We start from the raw sequence: 20,768 nt of genomic DNA, 5'->3' as shown, positions 1-20,768 counted from the left end.
GTGAAAAATTGAGAAAACCTGAGAGGCTAAAAGCGAGGAAGAAACTGAGCACATTAACGCGGTTATATTTGGTGTTGATGACACGATGGTTGTGTGTTGTCAGGTATTGAAAGCAGAGGAAAGGGTTATGTGCGGAAAGTGTGGTGGTAGTGATTGGTAATTGCTTGCCCAAAAGTGTTCTAGACTTGAATGGAGAATGCTCGTAGTTGTTGTTCACATGGTGCGGGCCAAGATAGTTAGTTGAAGGAAAGCAAGCCAACTCAGTTCCTTTTCCATAATCAGCAACAATGATAATGGAAGGCTGAAAAGGTACCTAGTGATAGTCTACCTTCCTGCGCAATCTGACATCTCCCACTTTTACTCTTTGGCTTTCAGAGTTACACCACACATTAATATTATTGCCCTCTTTTCAAGAATTCATGAAAGCAGCTTCTTATGGAAACCTCCCCCTATTTGATTTTATACCATATAAGGATACGAATGTAGGCCCCCTCACATAACCAGTGCAGTTAAGACGGTGGCAGAAGCCATAGTTTGTGTGAACTCAGTAATAAAAGAAAAGGAATCCTGTCAATCAATTAAGCTTCTGTACACTCATTTCATTTTACCTTTTACCTTATCCAATCAGGATACTCAAAGTACCTTTACACTTTCCCAAATTACACTGACGTTAATCACTACTACTAACTAACTCATTGATTAACCAATCAATATAACTAAAAACATCTAACACATATATATATATATATATTTTTTTTCCTGAAAAACAAAGAGGCATTAAATTTGAATGGAGGATTGATTCCTTGGAGGGAGGTAGGGTGCTGCGGAGGAAGAGGAATAAGCAAGGGATGAGGAGTTGGAGGAAGATTGTAGGAGCAACAACTGAGCAGGGGTGACAGAGGAGGAGGAATAGGAGGAAGGTTGAGATGTTTTGGGTTTGGGCTTGTGGGGCTCAGCGGCTGGTGGAGAATCGTGACGAATTTCTCTCAATAATGCCGCAACATCTTTCATCGTGGGTCGATCCTCTGCACGATTACTTGTGCACAAGAGGGCAATACCAAGTGCTTGTAGCATCTCTTGGATTTGTGTGTCTGGATGGCCTTGGAGCTTGGAATCTAGAACCTGGATCGGGTCCTTCTTGCTCTTCAGCTGCTCCCTGACCCACTGAATAACATGTTGCCCATCCGGGAATGATGGATCCACTGGCCTTTTCCCCGTTATTATCTCCAGTAGGACCACTCCAAAGCTGTACACGTCGCTCTTCTCTGTGATTTTCAGCATGCAAGCATACTCTGCAAGATTCCAACCCAACAAAACATTATATACTCTCCACATGTTATCAAGACACACAGGTAACAGACATTTGCTGTCTGTAAAGTATTTCAACAACGATTAATCAGATTAGGTTGGACGCATTCCCTATTCCCTCTCTGTCACCCCTCATCATTTGGCTTTTTTGCCGCCACCATCATCATGTCTTTCACTTCTCCAAACACAAACATTACGTCTAATTATTATAGATGCATGCAGGGGATTTGTAACTTTCTGCCACCAAGTACATCAGATGTACATGTAATCAAACCCAAAAACCAACAAATCACTAAACATCAACCATAATGAATGGAAAGCCTTCACAATGGATTATTCCCGTACGGTCCCCATTCACCAACGTTCATGTGGAAAACTCAAATTCTCACTACCAATTTCAAATTTCTTATCCCCTTCGTTCACCGGTATTATCTAATTAAAATCAACACTCTCCTTATTTACAAATCACCACATGTATATATCACTGGATAAACTTGTTAATCAATGGAAAATAAAAAAAAAAACTTTTAACTCAAAAAAAGATGAAAATTAATTGACTTACCGGGAGCAATGTAACCGTAGGAGCCGGCGAAATGTGGATTAATCGAAAAGGAGGCGTGATCCTCTTCCACGAATCGAGCGAAACCAAAATCCGCCAAACAGGGCTCATATCTGTCTCCTAATAAAATGTTCTGCGCCTTGACGTCCCGGTGCAAGATAGCTGGCACGCAATCATGGTGCAGGTAAGCCACGCCCTCAGCCACGCCCAAGGCTATCTTGAGCCTCGTCTCCCAATCAATTAATCCTGTGCACCCCTCGTGTAACAGCGTGTCCAGGTTACCGTTCGGTAAATAATCGTAAAACAGTAACTTTGTTCTCCTGTTGGCCCCCCAACCCAGCAGCCGCACGATGTTCCGGTGACGGATTCGCGCAAGCGTCGCAATCTCCGACGAGAACGCTGCCGCGGAGAATTTCTCCGACAACCGGAACTTCTTCACCGCGATGGCGAGTCCCGTGCTCGACAGGTCCACCCTATAAACGACGCCGGATCGGCCTTGGCCGATGACGTTGCCAGCAGTGAGACATCTCGCTACGTCAGAGATGGACAAATCGAGTTTCTGGTACAGTGTCACTTCCCAAGGTGGGGCCATGTCCACGTCGCTGTCCTTTCCATCTAGTTCCACGTCGTTTTCGCGGTCCCCTCGCCGTTTCGCTGCGACGACGACGTACAGCGCCGCCATGAGTAGCAAGCACGCGGTGCACAGCAGGACCACCATAGCCACGCGCGCTACCCTCGCCCGTCGACCCGACCTTCCACCACCATCGCCACTGCACTCGTTGCCGGAAAAGCACAGCGCCGGGTTCCCCGCCAGCACACTCAGCGGCAGCTTCGCGAAGAAAGGCGTGTCCGGAACTCGTCCCGAGAATTTGTTATTCGAGATATTGAGCACCACCAGATTCTGCAGACCCGCGAGATATTGAATGTTTCCGCTGAGAGTGTTGTGAGATATGTCCAGCACCCCGAGCTTCGTCAACCCGGAGAACTCCCGAGGGATCTCGCCGGATAGTTGGTTCAGGCTCAGATTCAGAGCGATTTCCAATGCCGGAATGTTGCCGATGCTGCCGGGGATATCGCCGGAGAGATTGTTGCTACTGAGATCCAGTAATTGTAATTTAGAACAAGACCCAATTTGACTCGGAATTGAGCCAGAGATTCGATTCTTCGAGAGAACTAGCTTGGAGAGCGCGGTGAGTTCGCCGACGGTGGGGTTTAGTACACCTTCGATCATGTTGTCGGAAACATCGAGAAACTGAAGCGAATTAAGCCGGCTCAAACTTTCCGGTAGGTTGCCGGTGAGAAAGTTCGAATGTATATCTAGAAATGCGAGATTCCGGCAGCCGGATATCTCCTCCGGGATACCGCCGGAAATCCGATTATTCCCTAGGTCAAGGAAATTCAAATTATTGAGATTCCCAATCTGCGAGGGAATGTTCCCGGTGATGTTGTTGTCGTTGGCTCGGAATCGAATAAGGGAAGAACAATTCCCAATCTCAGAGGGGATTCTCCCTGAGAGGTTATTGGACAGGAGCAAAAGCTTGTTGAGATTCTTGAGCTGGAATATCCCTTTGGGTATGGGACCCGTTAATCCATTCTGTGACAGATCAATAGCCTCTAGGTTTTGACAATTGGAAAGGGAAGAGGGAATGTTACCTTGCAGCTTGTTGTGCCATAAGAACAAGAGCGTTAGATTCGCTAGGTTTCCTAATTCGGAAGGTATGGTACCAGTGATGAGATTGTTGTCAAGCTCCACATGTGTGAGTTGCTGACACTTACCCAGTTCTCCTGGTATCTCCCCCGAAATCTGGTTCACACTGAGTTGGAGCTCTTGCAATGATGTCAAGTTCCCGAAAGTGTTGGGAATGCTTCCGGTTAGTGAGTTCATTGACACGTCAATCACTGACAACTCCTCACAGTTGCCAATCTCGGGGGGCAAGGTACCAACTAGGTTGTTCTGCCACAGTAGAAGGTTTTCGAGGTTCTTAAGGTTTCCCAACTTGCTTGGTATGGATCCAGTGAGAGAGTTCTCGTAAAGGTAAATGTTTTGAAGCCCTGTGCAGTCCCCAAGTTCAGGTGGTATTTCACCGGAGAGTAAGGAAGTGTAAATGGCAATGGTTTCAAGGTTCTTGAGAAGGCCAAGAGTTGGTGGCAGAGAACCTGAGAGGCTAGTTTCAGCAAGACCCAACATCACTAAACTGGAACAGTTGCCGATTTCTCGTGGTAGAGGACCCTCCAGGTTCTTGTTTCCTCCTGCTCTTATGACTTGAAGGCTCTTAAGGTTGCCGATGGTGGTAGGAATTTCCCCGCTGAGTTGGTTGTCATATAGGATCAGCTTCTGCAAGTTCGTGAGGTTCCCAATTGCAACTGGAATGGAGCCCACGAGGTCATTGGAGTTGAGATGGAGTTCCTCAAGTTTAGGCAAGTAACATAGCTCACTTGGTATTTCGCCACTCAAGGCATTGTCACTTAAGTCCAAGTAGCTGAGTTCCACAAGGTAACCTATTTCTTTTGGAATTGAACCCGTGAGATTGGCTCCGGCTAAGATCAGACTGCTTAAGGAAAGCAATGAGGTGAAATCAGTGGGCAGTGTTCCAAGCAAATCCACATACCTCAGATCCAGCTGTACTACTTCGTTCTTGGTGTTGCAACTCACTCCATACCAGCTACATGGGGTGTCTTGAACTGGGTCCCAGTTACTCAATACCTCCAGGGACCCGTTTAGGGTTCTCCTCCATGATAGAAGAGCCTCCCCTTGTTGATTCACTGCAGCAGCTGTGAGAAAATGGAGTGGGAGCAGAAGGGAAATGCATAAGAAGAAGAGGGTCCATGGATTTACAGGCATTACAACTAAGCTACGAACTCCAATGAAAGAACACGCAGAAAGGTTTGAGCCTAGGGAGGAACAACGGGAAGGAACCAAATCATGTCTTGTGGGTTACTGTGTTTATAAAAAATAGAGTTATTATATACAAATTAAAATAACCCAGAATCTCCGGATCCAAGAAACAGCTAGGCCATGATGTTTCTGCAGGGAGAAATGGAATTTTAGATGGTTGTGTAGAAGTATTTGTTTATGTTGAAGTGGAGTGCAGGGGTGGGTGGGTAGTAGAAGAATTATAACAGTTTAAAATCTTGAGAAGGAGTAACATAACAGAGATGGGATGGGTGGGTGAGTGCCTTTCTTTCTAAATATTGTTTCAATATCAACCGTTTATCTTTTTTGATGTGGTTTTGTTATAAAATAAGCTCTCATTTTCTCATGGATTTTTTAGTGACATGGATGAGACGAATTATATCCTAAAAATATGGGCAGGCTCATTTTGTCTACCACGACACATTCTGTCCTTGGCCAACTAGTTTTGAGTCTGACTCTCCATTTTGTATTGAAAGGTATATTTAGTTAAATCTAAATATAACCTAATTAGATTTAAGACCTAATATTTTAGGCTTATGCGATTGATGACCTTATAACCTCTTAATGATGGCGCAAAGAAACATACGGTTTTCATATGATAACGACAGATTTGATACTCTTCTTTCAACAGGAAATACGCTGGTTTTATGTGTAACATCATGTGAAAGTAAATATCCTTATTTCTTAAACTACTAAATTTCTCACTTTCCTTTCTCGTACGAATTTCTTTCCTCATTTCGTCCTATAAAACACTTTCAACTTAATTTTAAGAGAGGGGAAAAAAAGAAGATAACTTCCATACTCTCCGGGGGGTCTTTGAGTACTGGAGTAAACGCTGCTTCATAAAACCTACACAACATATCATAAATAGTTTTTGTTTTTTCTTCTTTTATTTTGAATTAGCTGCTAGCGGTGCATTAATCCGCATAAAGCTTTACCCTTTTTTTGCTACAGGCACAGGATGCAGAGTCCGTATGCAATAATTTATTACCAAAATAATCTTTTTCCCTGGTTTTGAAAGCAAAATGAAACTTTGGAATAAAGGGTCTGCTATCTGCCATGGATCTCAATCAGATTTGAATTTTTATTTGTTTATGCAGAATATGTTTTGGGAGTGGACTTGGGTGCTATGCTGCTACACTCTCTCTTGCGATTCAGATGTTGCTCCTATTTACCCTGTCAAGCATAATTAACTTTGGATCTGATCCATACTTACAAAAATCAAACCCCGATAGGATTCTCATTCTCATGAATACAAAAACCTGCTCCATTTCGCAAAACTTGTTCATCCATGATGCGATCTATGACACCCTCCATTTGTCCTGAGAATCTCGCATTATTTAAGATCAAACCCATCTCAAATGACAAACATAAACCAATAGCACCGCTAAAAAATTGTCACCATACACCCGTTCGATCTTTGAACTAACTTGAACCCCATTTGTTAATTTAAGCAGGAATTAAAAAGAAAAGAAAGAAAAGTCACGTGGTGTCGCGTGACATGAGGGGACTTGTAGAGCAGAAAGGAATTGAATTATGTTATGTGGTTGACACTTGGCAATGGAGTGATATACAGAATTACAGATATACTGCATGCCCTCGTGATGATGCAGGAGATGAAGAATATTATAGTAAAAATAATTTGACAAGTGCGTGAATTGGGAATCTAAGCACGAGGTAGATGAAAACAGGGGCAGATGAGAGAGAATTGGAGTGGTTAAAAGGTGGCGTAGGACAGCTTTATGTAGTAAAATTCGAGAGAAATATAGGGTCCCTTTAAGATGTTGATGCCAAAGTCCACATCTTAAATTTCATTTTCCTTGTTTTGTTTGTAGGATTAACCTCTAACTAGGTTACTCCATGGCGACTAATACACCTAATCTGTGTGACACTTGCTTAAGAGTTCAACCTCAGAAAAATGGGTGATATTTTGTTTTGAGGGTGTGAGGAAATAAATGATTGAGGAGGCAATGATACAGCTAGCTAAGGTAGGAAGCAAAATGGGGTTTCATTTATTGCACTAAGAATAAGAGTGAGTGGGTTTGATTCTGTTGTCGCGCACGGATGGGACCTTTCTCAACTGCTTGCTTTTTGGCTTCGCACCTAAATTTCACACACTTTCTTCTAAATCCTCTTTAAATTTTCCATTCTTTTTTATTATTTTCATTTTCTTCTAATCTTATCTAATATTATATAAATTCTTAATTTGGTCCTGTTTATTGTGTCAATATTTTATTATATTTTAGATAATGGAATTAATTATAAATGTAAAGTGATAATTATAGAAAAAATATGGTTTTCAATTCAAATAAATTTATCAAGTTCTAATTTTGGTCTATGTAATTTTTTTAAGGATAAAATTATAATAAAGTCGACGTTCCAAATACACAATATTTTGGATGTATGATGATTGATCTTGTCGATGTTCTAGGATCGGAATATTGGCATCCATCGTGGGACTGATAACGAGATTCAACATATGAGTCATTGGTCCCTTAAGTCCTTCATTGGAGATGATCAGTCCCACATCGCTTAAAAATCGAAATCTAAGGTAGTTTAAATACCTCTTCCTCCAATTTCATCCATTGAGGTTCCTTTTAAAGACAAAATCATGTCAAAGTTGATACTCCAAAATGGACTATACCTTAAATGTATAGTCATTGACTCTAACAATGTCCTGGATTGCATATTTTAAGCATTATATCTTGCAAAAATTTCATCTAATGTCATCTTTTAAGTTTGTACTTCATTTGTCTATTCTTTTCTAATCATATATTTCAAATAAGTTATGTTCATATTAAAAAGATTTCATGTCTTATTTTAGTGTTTAAAATTTCAAAGTAAAGTTGTATAAAAAAAAACGTCATGCATAAAGAAAATGACAATTGCAACATTATGTCGTTGGAAACAACTTACTTACCATATAATAATGAAGTGTGAAGTAGCAATTGTAGTAAAGAAGTTGAAGACAAGCATCTAAAACATATTAAGTAGTTCAAATGTATTCAATAATTCAACTCTTAACGAAGCCCAAGTTGGATGCTCCAACTGTTAGAATTAATTAACAAATTAATTCTATTAGTGACTTATTTGAAATATTATGATTGTTATTTAATAAAATTTAAAGATTTATTGGTTATTATTATGGGAAGTGATAATAAAATAAGATAAAGATAAAATAAAAACCAACTTGACAACTTGATGGACGTTGATTTATAAAAGGGATTGAGGTTCTGTCTCTAAAATTGAAGACAAGCATCTAAAACATATCAAGTAGTTCAAGTAGTTCAAATGTATTCAATAATTCAACTCTTAACGAAGCCCATGTTGGATGCTCCAACTCTTATAATTAATTGACAAATTAATTCTATTAGTGACTTATTTGAAATATTATGATGGCTCAATTGTGATTTAATAAAATCTAAAGACTTATTAGTTATTATAATAGGAAGTGATAATAAAATAAGATAAAGATAAAATAAAAATCAACTTGACAACTTGATGGACATTGATTTATAAAAGAGATTGAGGTTCTGTCTCTGGCCATAAGATTCTTTTCACAAGGTTCTGTCTCTGGCACAATTGTGATTTAATAAAATCTAAAGACTTATTAGTTATTATTATGGAAAGTGATAATAAAATAAAATAAAGATAAAATAAAAATCAACTCGACAACTTAATGGACGTTGATTTATAAATGGCCCAATTGTGATTTAATAAAATCTAAAGACTTATTGGTTATTATTATGGGAAGTGATAATAAAATAAAATAAAGATAAAATAAAAACCAACTTGACAAGACGTTGATTTATAGAAGGGATTGAGGTTCTGTCTCTGGCCATAAGTTCTTTTCACAATAACATATCAAGAACGTGTGAGAAGAGAAAAGAAAGTCAAAGAAATAGATTGAAAAACAGTGGTTGAAGAGTACAAAAAAGAATACAAATTAAAGAACGCATATTCACAGAATCTTTCTTCCATGGATCAAAATTAGTACTCTATTATATTTTATTGTATGAGAATCATGTATCTTAGCATCTTTAATTGATTTACACCAATTTCATAAAAAGAAAAATGAAATTATGTAAAACGAAAAATAATCTCAAGCTCTTTTTTTAATGTACAAAAGAAAAGTGAATATAAAAAAAATAGAAAAAAGTCGCCGCCAATGATATTATACATCTTGACAAACAAGAAATTTTAAGGTTTCTTTTTCATTTCTTTATAACAATTATCGACTATTGTTTATCCAAAAAGCAAAAATTTAGTGAGATTAAACCTTGTATCCGTTGTGATCTAAATTTTTTGAGATACATTCCAATATCTTTTTTGTAAACATCATTGTGAGTAAGTTATGAGTGATTTAGTTGTTAAAAAATATCTGTGAGTAAAATTTTGGAAAAAATTGTAAAATAATATTGGTGTGTTTAGTTTGAAAAAACTAATAAAAGAGTATTAATGTTGTAAGTCAATGATGACCTCAGAATATATCGAATTGATATGGAACTTAACTTGTGGATCAAGAAAAAATATGTAATTTTCAGGTAAGACAAACAAGTACACGATTTTTTGTTTTTTATTTATTTATTTCATTTGCTCTTTAATTTCTTTGACTAAACCTTAAGTTGTGTTTTACCCCTTATGAGAAAACGTTTTAATTAATCATTGATTATATTTTTTTATCGTATCCTCATTTCATACTAAAATTTATCAACTTAAGACTTGTTTACAAAATATGGAATAAAGTTTTTTTCTATTTAAAATATTCTTTAAAAAACTTAATTTAACTACTTATAGTATTTTTGTCATTTACATATTATTTTTAATCCTTATAAAATGTGGGGATTTTGGTTTTAGTCCTTAAAAGTTTTTTTTATTATTATTTTCATTCTTCCAAAAATTTTAATATTTTTTTAGTTTTTAATATTCATTTAAAAATATACGAATAACATTTATTTTACGAATCTTAAAAGTTATTTTAACGATATATTTATTAACATTATATCACACCAACAGTATCTATTACTTAAAATGGAGATTTAACATTGTGTTAAACATAAGTATAGTTAATTAGGGCTATATAATATAATATTAAGAATCCGAATTAGCATTAAGGACAAAAAGCAAAAAAAAAAAAATCTTACAATAATTAAAATAAAAACTCACTTGTTTTACATGAACAAAAGACATATTTAGACTAAAATTTAAATATTTCAAATAAAATAATTATTAACTATTAAAGCAAATATTTTTTTTTACATTTTTTCATAACATAAAATTGAAAATTCATGTGAAATAGATAATAAATATAAAGAAAAAACATAGAAACATAGTCTATAAGAATAGAATATAATGTATAGTCAGTTAAATCAAATCAACCTGATTTTAATTGATTTCAAGTCATTCAAATCAGTAAAAAAAGTAACTTTAACAAATCCATTAAATATAATTGATTCTTTTCTTAAATCTAAACTAATTCAACAAAGACCAATTTATTAATATTTTTCTACCATTGGAACAGACTACAGGATTAGAAAAAGTGAAAGCAGAGAATAAATTATTTTCTCGAAGAATAAAGGGAAACACTACATCAATACAATTCACAAAGGATTATTTTTCACTTCCCACGTGAGAAACTCAATCAATCATCAGTGATATTTTTTATTCTTTTAAAATGAACATTTAACAAGTCTAATAAATTATTGAGATTTAAAAGGGATTTATTTCCTTTCTTTCTCTATGTCTGGAACTCTACCCATACTAAACGTTTGTGTTTCTTGTACTTTTTCTCACAACCCCTACAATATAAATAAGCAACATTCCAAACATACACACTCTTTGACGTTGTACGCCCTATACTCCTTTTTCTTATTTTCACTCTCTCTTCCTTCCTTTCTATTTTTCAAATTTATTTTCTTTTTTCTCTGTGAGATTTCTTTACCATACCTTATCAATTTTAAAATTTTACCACAGCTAAAGATTTGAGAATATCATATTTTGAAAAAAAAAATATTTTCTCTATAGATTTGTATTCTCTTTCTTTTATGATTTTGTTACCAATTTTGGTGGGATCAATAGAAAAAAATATCATTTGTCATATACTAAAATTTAGTTATATTTAGATTTATGTCCTTAAATTTTGAATAAGTTTATGTTTGAATTAGAACATTATTTAAAATGAGGAATTACGGTAAAGAAAGTTGTTTATATCTATTAGAATTCGTGACGGGACAACGAAGCAAAAATAAAACTTGCGTGGAGAAGGTCTTAAGACGATACCTTTAATTACATGTGGAGAAATGATGTGTTTTTTTTCAAAATATTTATTTTTCCCAAAAATAATAATAAAAAAATGTACAGAAAAAACACATATTTTTTTGGTTTTTTGGGTCCGACAAAGATTAATCATTACTCCTACTTATCTCCATTCACAATAGAGAGAATTAGGGTTACGAAGTTCTTTATGGAAAACCTATTTGAGAAAAGATTTAATTTTTATTTTATGAACTCGACAAGGATTGGCTTCATTCCTACATTATTCATAATGAAAAATTAGGGATCACGTTGTTCTTAAAGAACTTGTTAGAAATTGTTGATTTGATTTTTTATTTTTTATAATTTTGAAAATATTTTTTAATTATTTGGAAATTAGTGTCATGGAGAGAAAAATTATTTTTTATGATTTTTAAAATAAGATATTTATGAATAATAGAAAACAATATCCCTAAAGTAAAAGACCGAAGTTAAGTGTAAAATAAAAATATAATAAAATTTGGAAATGCATAACTGAAACGAAAAAATAATGACAGTGACGGCTTTATAAACTTCAATTTCTCTCATTTCTATTAATCTTACCCTTTTGTTAACTACCTTTTCTCCTTCTTTGTTTTCTCCTCTCCTGAGATTCTTGTTTTTTTTTTCTCAAAAGAGGTAAAAATGGTAAAAATAAGGTGTGTCTGCATGAGTGGTAATGAAAAAGAAAGGAAGAAATATATAAAATATTTTCTTTTTTCCGATTTCATGTGACACATTGTTTCTCAATCAGGAACGAAGGATAGAAAAACAAAGAATGAAGACAAAAATATGTTAGGTTGTTGGGCTCATGAGAAGGAGTGTGATAATTACAAACTAATTGGGTTCTTCCTTCTTCTTTATTTTCTTTTATTCATGTCTCTTCTTTTTTTCCTTTTTTTACTAAAATTAAAGTTTGTAAATCTATGAAGAAAATTTTATTTTACATTTTTTATTTACCATTAATTACAAAAAAAATATTATTTTTTATTTTTTATTTTTCTTTTCAAAAGTAAATTTATTCACTAGGATGAAATTGGGTGTTGACAATATCTTTGATAAAAATCAAGGATAAATGATATGAGACTAGAAGTGACATGGTCACAATATTTTGAATTCTATGTAGGGAATGTGGTTGGTTAAGAATTTATTTGATTGCCTAGATTTTAATGTTTATGAGTTTTGTTTTTTGGTCAATGAGTGATTGTTTAAAACATTTTGAATTTGATACTTGCAGTCATATGTCAATCTAGAGACTATATTAGGCATGTTAATTGTAGAGTTTTCTTGAATTGAGTTTTGAATATGGTTTCCATATTTTTTTTTATGATTATTTATGCAATTGATATTAGAATAAACATGCATATTTTGAGTTTGGGACCAAAAATTGGTTATATATGGGTAAAAGATAGTGTTTGACCAAAGTTGTATGATATAAAATACATTTGAAAACATTTTTGAAATTGATCATTTTTTCTTCTTATATATTTTTTTTAATATTTTCGTTCAAGTGGAGGAATTTCGCTTAAGCAAAAATAGAATAGAGATTCATACCTATTCTCGATCATATTTTCATTTTGAAAATATAGCTAAAAGTAACTTTTCTTAACCATGTTTTTTATCAAGTGAAGAATTTGTCGCTTAAGAAAAAATAGTACTGTCACTTAACTATATCTTTGTCCAATCTTTGCTCAAACAAGTAATTTTTTCGTATAAGCTAAAAAACTGATCTCTTAGACTAATTGAATATGTATGTTTTTATATATGCAAAATAAGTATTAATTTTTATATTTGATTGATTTATGGTTTCATTTGAAAGAGTTACATTGCATTATAATACTTAATCAAATTGATGAGACTTGTATGAATTTGAGACTATACATATGAGATTATGTGTGAACCATTGTTTGTCAATTAAGTATTAATGCCTATGTTATAACATATATTTCCTAGTTTCACTAATGGTCTAAGTGACATGAATTAAGATATAGTGTTACGTAATCCTACGGATTAGTCACATGACACATCAATAAAACTAGTTCATACTTTTATATAATCAACCTAATTAACTTTTTGCGGGTCAAATGTGAGAAAAAAATAAAACGGAACAACATATATCAACTATCGTCTTTGCATATTAAGGGTGTGTGTTTGCTTCCAAATATGAATTTGAGGAAAAGTGACTGAATGGATTTAAGGGGATATAGAGAGAAAAGAGAGGTTCTTTGTTTTAAAGAACAAAGAGGTAAGTGTAAAAGGATTTGAAGGTAAAGTTTGTCAATGATTTGATGAATGTGATAAATATAAAATAAATTTTAATAGATAAAATTGTTAGATTAGAGTTTTATTCCTATTATTAAAATTTATAAAATAAATTTAATTTTTATTATTAGTTTTAACATTATTATTATTATTATTAGTTTTAGTATTATGATTAATATTATTAATATTATTATCAATATTATTAGTTTTAATATTATTATTATTATTATTATATTATTAATTTATTATTATCATCATTATTATTATTAATATAATAATGATTATTATTATCATTATTAATAAATAAAAACATATTTATTAAATTGTAATTTAAAAAAAATCGAAAAATATTTAGATAAATGGGTATTATTGAGTTTTTTTTTCCTCCCATTCTCTTTATCCATACAAAAATAAAAATATTTTATTCTTTCTTAAATTCATTTACAAAAATAAGTTCTAACTCCTATAAGAAAACAAAGTTTTCATTCTTATTTATCTTCGTAAATTTCTAGAAGAGCATGAACAAATTAATTTATAGTAGTTTGCTACCATATACGAGCTAGCCATAGAATGTCCCATCATTGGTGAAAGCTATGTATGCTAACGTTACCAATGTACCATATGATAATTAAACATCACTGAACATTTAAATAGTTTAAATCGACAGTGATATACTGTCGCTTGACATGTACTATACTCATCAAAGTCACACAATAAAAATAGAGACCTCTTTCACTCTCAACTCATCATCTTTATCTCTAGTGTTGCATTTTTCTCAAGAAGTGAAGCAAGTGGAAAATAAAGCATATTTGTATGAAAAATAAGAAGACAAATATAAAAATTAAAGACAGATTAGCTTTTTATTTTCTTAAATCTTTTTTTATTTATTATTTTTACTTCTGTTCACTTTAATTTTTACAATCAAATGGATAAACCACTTGAGAAGTAGTGTACGGTTTGGATAGTGGCTAAACTCGGATTTGCCCCATAACCGAGGGAAGAAAGAAAGGGAGTATACAAGGTAATAAAACTGTTAAAACGGATGATCTGGCTCGATCCGATTTGATCTATTATAAGTTGATCACTTAGTGAGCTAATTTAATCTAGTTCATTTATTAGTGAACCAAAAATATTCGAATCTGACCCGGTCCACCACGAGTTGGCTCACAGGCTCACTTAATTAAAGAAAAATCAATTTTTTTTATTTTTTCTGTCAAAATTAAATTATAATTATAATTAAAATATAAATAAACTTTAATACAATTCAAATACAAATCAAAATCACAAAAATATAAATTATCTATGTGTTGGCTAAAAAAAACAAACTAACATGACCAAAATACAAAACCAAACTTAACAAAAAACACTTGTTTGACCATTTATTTGTGGGTTGGTGAGTCAATCCGGCTCATCACGAGTTCAACCCGGGTGAGCCGGGTTCTAGGTGAGCTGGGTCAAAAATAAACTTGTATTGAAATTTACAAAAAGAATTCAACCCAATCCGATCCTATGATGAACCGGGTTGACTTGTGAGTTCCAACCCATTTTGACAGCTCTATGATATAAGAACCCAATGAAATGGTATTTGTTTTGAAGATTTTTTTTTCATAAAAGAAAAAAAAATCTATTTAATAAATCAATTTATAAAACTTACTTTATATTAATTGTTAAGATTAGACATTAATCTATGCATTATAGGATACTCTACTAAATAAAATTTGTATATGTTAATTTGTTAACAAATTTCGTAATTTTTTAAATTAGATTTTTTATTTATCTATAGGTTCGTTTAAATTTATAAAAAAATATATTTTATTGTTTTCGTCTATAAATATTTATGAAAAGACATGTCTATTATAGGCCGAATAAACCTATACTACACTGAAATTGACACATTTGATATGGTTGTGGTTAGGCTTTGTACGTTGATTGTGAGAACAACTCTGTAACCATTTATAATTTTTTTTATTTTTGTCGCAATTTGTCGAAAATGCTAGAGGGTGGAATATTGAAAACGAGACATTAATCAATAACCACTAGCTGATTTAAAGAAATGGTTATGGCATGTAACAGTACCACACCTACATGTCCTTTCCTTTCTATATAATTATTTGATTTGATTTGCTCGAGTTATGTATGGTCCTTTTCCGCGTTAAAACTTACTATTAATATTTATATTGATTATGTATTTCATATAATTAATTATTTATAAGTAAAAAACTATTTATATTTTTTATATTTTCTATTTATTTTTTATTTCTCGTAAACCAAAAATTCTACTTCATTCTATCTTTCTCTATTTTCACTCATCCGATTTCTTAAGTTCCAGTTAAATACATTTTATTTTGTAAGCAAAGGCAATTACACTAAAACAAAAACACTAACTACTATTCGTCATTAGAAATTTTCATTTAAGATTTTTTTAATTTTCACTTTCTACAAAATTTTACGAAAATTCATAAAAAAAAGCTATAATAATAATAATAGGTGAAGACCCATATTAATGTGCTTGTCCATAAATGTCACACTTATTTCCTTTTCCGAAATTGCAAACACTACTTTTTTCTTCCACATTTGCAAAATAATGTTCTCTGGACTCCAATTACGGTGATTGGATTGCATAATTAAGAAATACTTAAAACTCGAATCACACAAACATAATAGTTGTAACATCTCAATTCTTAGATTTTACCAATACTAATAAAAAAATATTTATATAATTATATCACGGCATGAGCACAACCAAAATTATCAAGATAATGTAGTTATCTCATTACTAACAAAGTTTCAAAACCAAAATTACCAAGATAATGTAGTTATCTCATTATTAACAAAGTTTCAAAAGAAAAACAATTATAATCAAAACTAATACATCATAATATAAACTCTATTTATTCAAAACTAGCTATTGATCTTAGTTTCTCTTTCATAAAGTATGACAGGATGAATTTTATGTCTATCGAGCTCGACTTCTGTGGACACTCTAAACAAGAACCTCCTTCAATTCTCACCTCTAACCCATTTTCTCTATTTGATTTCAAGGATTAGTAGAGTCGGGATAACCTTATTTCAGTTCCTATCATTAATACATCTCACACAAACCACAAACCAAAATGATAGTTTTCCCTCTTGAGAATAACTAACTTCACAACTCTTACATACAATCATTTATCATCCATACAACCTATAAATAAACTCGGAAATAATTTATTTTTGTATAATGATGTTTACACCTATACAGTGGCGGAACTTTAACAAAAATTTTAGGGGGCCAAATTATATTTGTTATATATAAATTATTTGTTCTAGTTAAAAAAAGTTTTCATAACGATAGAATCCAAAAAATATGACAATAATATATATATATATATATATATATATATATATATATATATATATATATATATATATATATATATATATATAAGAATAACATAAAATTTATCATCAACAATAATATATTAAAAAAAGCAAAAGTTACCTTCCCAGTGTCACGTTCTAAAGCATTTCCAAATTCATTATATATAACTTTAAGAACCTTAGAGAGTTGTTTTTCATTTTCTTCAATTTTTGGATTCTCATAAAGTTTCTAAAGTTTATATGACATAGATGTACTTTTTTCATCTTCATCACAAGCCTTCCACCTGGAAAAAAGAATCAATTATTTTACTCTTTACCATAATTTTTCTAATATAAATTTGTCACCTCTCACCTATTTAGAAAATATTAAATTATGAATATCATAAATTAAATTTTAAAACCAAGACTCAATATTTTAAGAAAAATAATTATACGACTTCAAAGTCTAAAATAACTCTATCTATACAAAGAAGAGTTTGATCAACAATCAGAACATGATTTTATGATCTCTAACAGATAGAGATATGCCTAGAGCCTAAAAAAGGCACATATTGCTTAAAAAAAAGAGTAAAAAATGAATTTACTCAAAAGAAGAAATTGTTCAGTCCAAAATGTTCCTTAACTCCTTATTTTTTTGCTGGTGCAATTTGATTTTGAAAATAATAAGAAATTGATGATGAAAATTGAGATGAAAATAAAAGAAGAGAAAAAGATGGAGACAGAAAAAAAAACCAAATAAAGAAATAAAAGAAATTATAATAAAGAGGAAAAACATGATTTTTAAATTTAAAAAAGTTTTTTAAAACTAAATTAATATAAATAAAATAATAATATATAAAATATATTTTTTAAAATATATAGAAAATTAGAAAAAAAAGGAAAAATATGTTTTTGGTCCCTCAAGTTTGACTCAAATTTGGAAATAGTTCTTGGTCGAAACTTTGTCACTGTTTGGTCCCTGTACTTTCAAAATCATTGTTTTTAGTTCCGATTTTTAGATGCCATTAAGAATAACAAACGGCGTGCCACGTGTTATTTAATTTTTTATATAAAAAATAAAACTAGCGTCAGTCTAGCCCGCTCTTTCCACAAAAATTGGAAAAAATATGTTTTTGATCCCTGAAGTTTGAACTTAATTTGGAGATGGTCCCTCATTAAAACTTGGTCATTGTTTAGTCCATGCACATTAAATAATAATTATATAATAATAATAATATTGTACTAATAATAATATTATTATGTAATAGTAATATATAATAATAATTATATATAATTAATAATAATATTAAAATAAATAATAATATTATAACTATTATTAATAGTAATATTAATAATAATTATATAATAATAATATATCAGTAATAATATACATAATAATTAATAATATTAATATATCAGTAATAGTATTAATAATAATAATTAATAATATTATTATTTATAATATATAATAATAATAATAATTAATATTATATATTATTAATAATAGTAATATTATTATTTATTATTAATATTTTTTTAATATTAGTAATATTAGTAATTAATAAGATTATATAATAATAATAATATTAATATTATTAATAATATAATTATAGTACTGATATATAATTATTAGTAATATTATTAATATTATTACTTATTATTAATATATGATAATATTATTATTAAAAATTATATAATATTATTATTAACAATTATATAATATTATTATTATATAATGTTATTATTATTAATAGTAGTAGTATTATTATATTTTAATAATGATTTTGCATGTGTAGGGACCAAACAATGATCAAGTTTCAATCAGGGACGATTTTCAAATTAAGTGCAAACTTCAGGGATCAAAAGCTTACTTTTTCTAGTTTTTGTTAAAAGCGTCGGCTAGCCGACACTAGTTTTGTTTTTATATAAAAGATTAAATAACATGTACCACCCCGCTTGTTATTTTTAACGCCGTCCAAAAATAGGGACTAAAAACAATGATTTTAAAAGTACAGGAACCAAACATTGACCAAGTTTTGACCAGGACCCATTTTCAAATTTGAGTCAAACATGAGGGACTAAAAACATATTTTTCCCAAAAAGAAAAAGTGTTAGGGGAGCCATGGCTCTTCTATGTCAACACTATGTTCCGCCATTGCACCTATTGTAGATTCTCAAGTAGGTATTCACAAAGTCCCACATCGAGTAATATGTAAAAGAGAGTAGCAGAAAAAATATTATAAAAGTAAAGAGTTGGTTTTGGAGTTGTCACCACAACTCAATAGGTCTCTTGGGTGTATGAGGGGACTTGAGTAGTTGTGTGTCATTGGAAAGTTTACAATTTTTGCTAAAAAAATTGTACTATAAAGGGTTTGCAATTTTGGTCTACAAAAATTACACTATGAAGGATTTGCAGTTTTGGTCCATAAAAAATTGTATGAAGGTTTGCAATTTTTGCCCGAAAAATTGCACTGGGGTGATAATACTTCTTGTTGAGTGTTTGTGGATGTAGGCCTTGAGGTGCTGAACCATGTTAAATTTTCTGTGTGCTTTTATTTATTTTTTTGCTCTTATTTGTGGGTGTGCTTCCGCGCTTGAAGAGATTATTATTTTTAGTATGTGATTTCCCAACACCTATATGTAGTCAAATTTCACAGTCTATTCAATTGGTCCCTTTTGGTACCCTCACTCTATTCTAAATTATTATTTGACATAAAAACATGTAGTTAAATGGTACCATTAGGGGCTAATTGCTCAAACCTCAATCTCTTCAAACAATTTCTCACAAAATGAACTAAACTCAACACCAGTGGCGGAACTTGGACAAAAAATTTAGGGGCGCCAAATTAAATTTGTTACATATAATTTTTTTTAGTTAGAATTTTTTTTTCATTTTTCTCTTCATTTCTTCGGCTTAAAACAAGCATACATAATAGTAGAATTCAAAAAAATATGACTATCATTCGTTATTATATCATGATATAAACCATGAATACCATTTTGATAAGCCCTTCGTACCTCATCAATTTGATTTGGTGGGTATTGTTAAATTTGAGGACGTTTTTCCCGGATCGTGTTCTAATAAATTTTTAAATTCATTATATGTAACCCTAGGAAATTTAGAAATTTGTTTTTCATTGTCTTGAATACTTGCTTCTCATGAAATTTCTTAAGTTTAGTTAATGTAGATTTTTTTTTTCCATCTTATCACAAGCCTTCCTCTTTCAAAAAAAAAAAAATCAATTATTTTACTCTTTATCATAATCTTTCTAATATAAATTTATCACCTCTCACCTATTTAGAAAAAAGAAAATTTGTATTCACAAATCACAATTATCACAATGCAAAACATAGCAAAATTCATATAACTTTAATTAAATAAGCAACACTATATAAATTCAAAACTTTAAAAAATTTACCATAGGCAACAAAAAACATAAAATCTCTAAATTTCATAATTAAGGGTTATAATAATTTGGGAAAATTTATAATTAAGGTTCATATAAATTTCATAAAACAATCCCTAAAATCAAAATTAGGATTTATACTCATTTGGAATAAACTTAATTTGGGAGAAACATCATGAAATGAATCATAAATTTAACATATATAAATTATAATAAGATACTAACCTTGATATGTGAGAGATCATCCGAGAATATATACTTCAATTTCAATCTATGTGTTCCACAATCTCTGTTTTCTAATCTATCTCTTTGTATTTATTTCTTCTCACACATTTTCATGATAATTTACATTATGGAAAGTTCTTATAGATAGAAAAAAAAAACTCTAATCTCTTTTATAAATCAATGTCTCCATTAAACTTTTTATTTTATCTTTTATTATAATTTTTTATAATATAAACTTAATATAAATAATATATAAATATAATTTTAGAAAATAAATAAATATATATAAAAAATAAATTTAAAAAATTTTGGGGGAGCCTTGGCTCCCCCCTGTCATTAAGTAGGTCCGCCATTACTCAACAAATCAACCAGCCACAAAGAAAAATCTCCAATTTTTCACATTTAACACAACTGACTTCATCAATTGTAGTTACAAATTCAAAAACACTCATGTCTAACCAAA

At 31.1% G+C, this 20,768-nt stretch overlaps 1 protein-coding gene across 1 annotated transcript; it reads right to left on the bottom strand.

Moving 5' to 3' along the window:
* Positions 1-551: 551 nt before the first annotated feature.
* Positions 552-5,121, bottom strand: LOC114178200 (LRR receptor-like serine/threonine-protein kinase). Its single transcript, XM_028063967.1, has 2 exons — positions 1,871-5,121; positions 552-1,292 (listed from the first exon to the last, which is right to left on the bottom strand). The coding sequence occupies exons 1-2, from the start codon at positions 4,707-4,709 to the stop codon at positions 778-780; spliced, it is 3,354 nt and encodes a 1,117-aa protein (XP_027919768.1). The 5' UTR covers positions 4,710-5,121; the 3' UTR covers positions 552-777.
* Between the last annotated feature and the right edge of the window lie 15,647 nt (positions 5,122-20,768).

Source organism: Vigna unguiculata, chromosome 3 (genome assembly GCF_004118075.2).
Source record: "Vigna unguiculata cultivar IT97K-499-35 chromosome 3, ASM411807v1, whole genome shotgun sequence".
Classification (NCBI taxonomy): Eukaryota; Viridiplantae; Streptophyta; class Magnoliopsida; order Fabales; family Fabaceae; genus Vigna; species Vigna unguiculata.
Note: the sequence above shows the minus strand (reverse complement) of the source record. Positions and strands in the feature narration are given on the sequence as shown.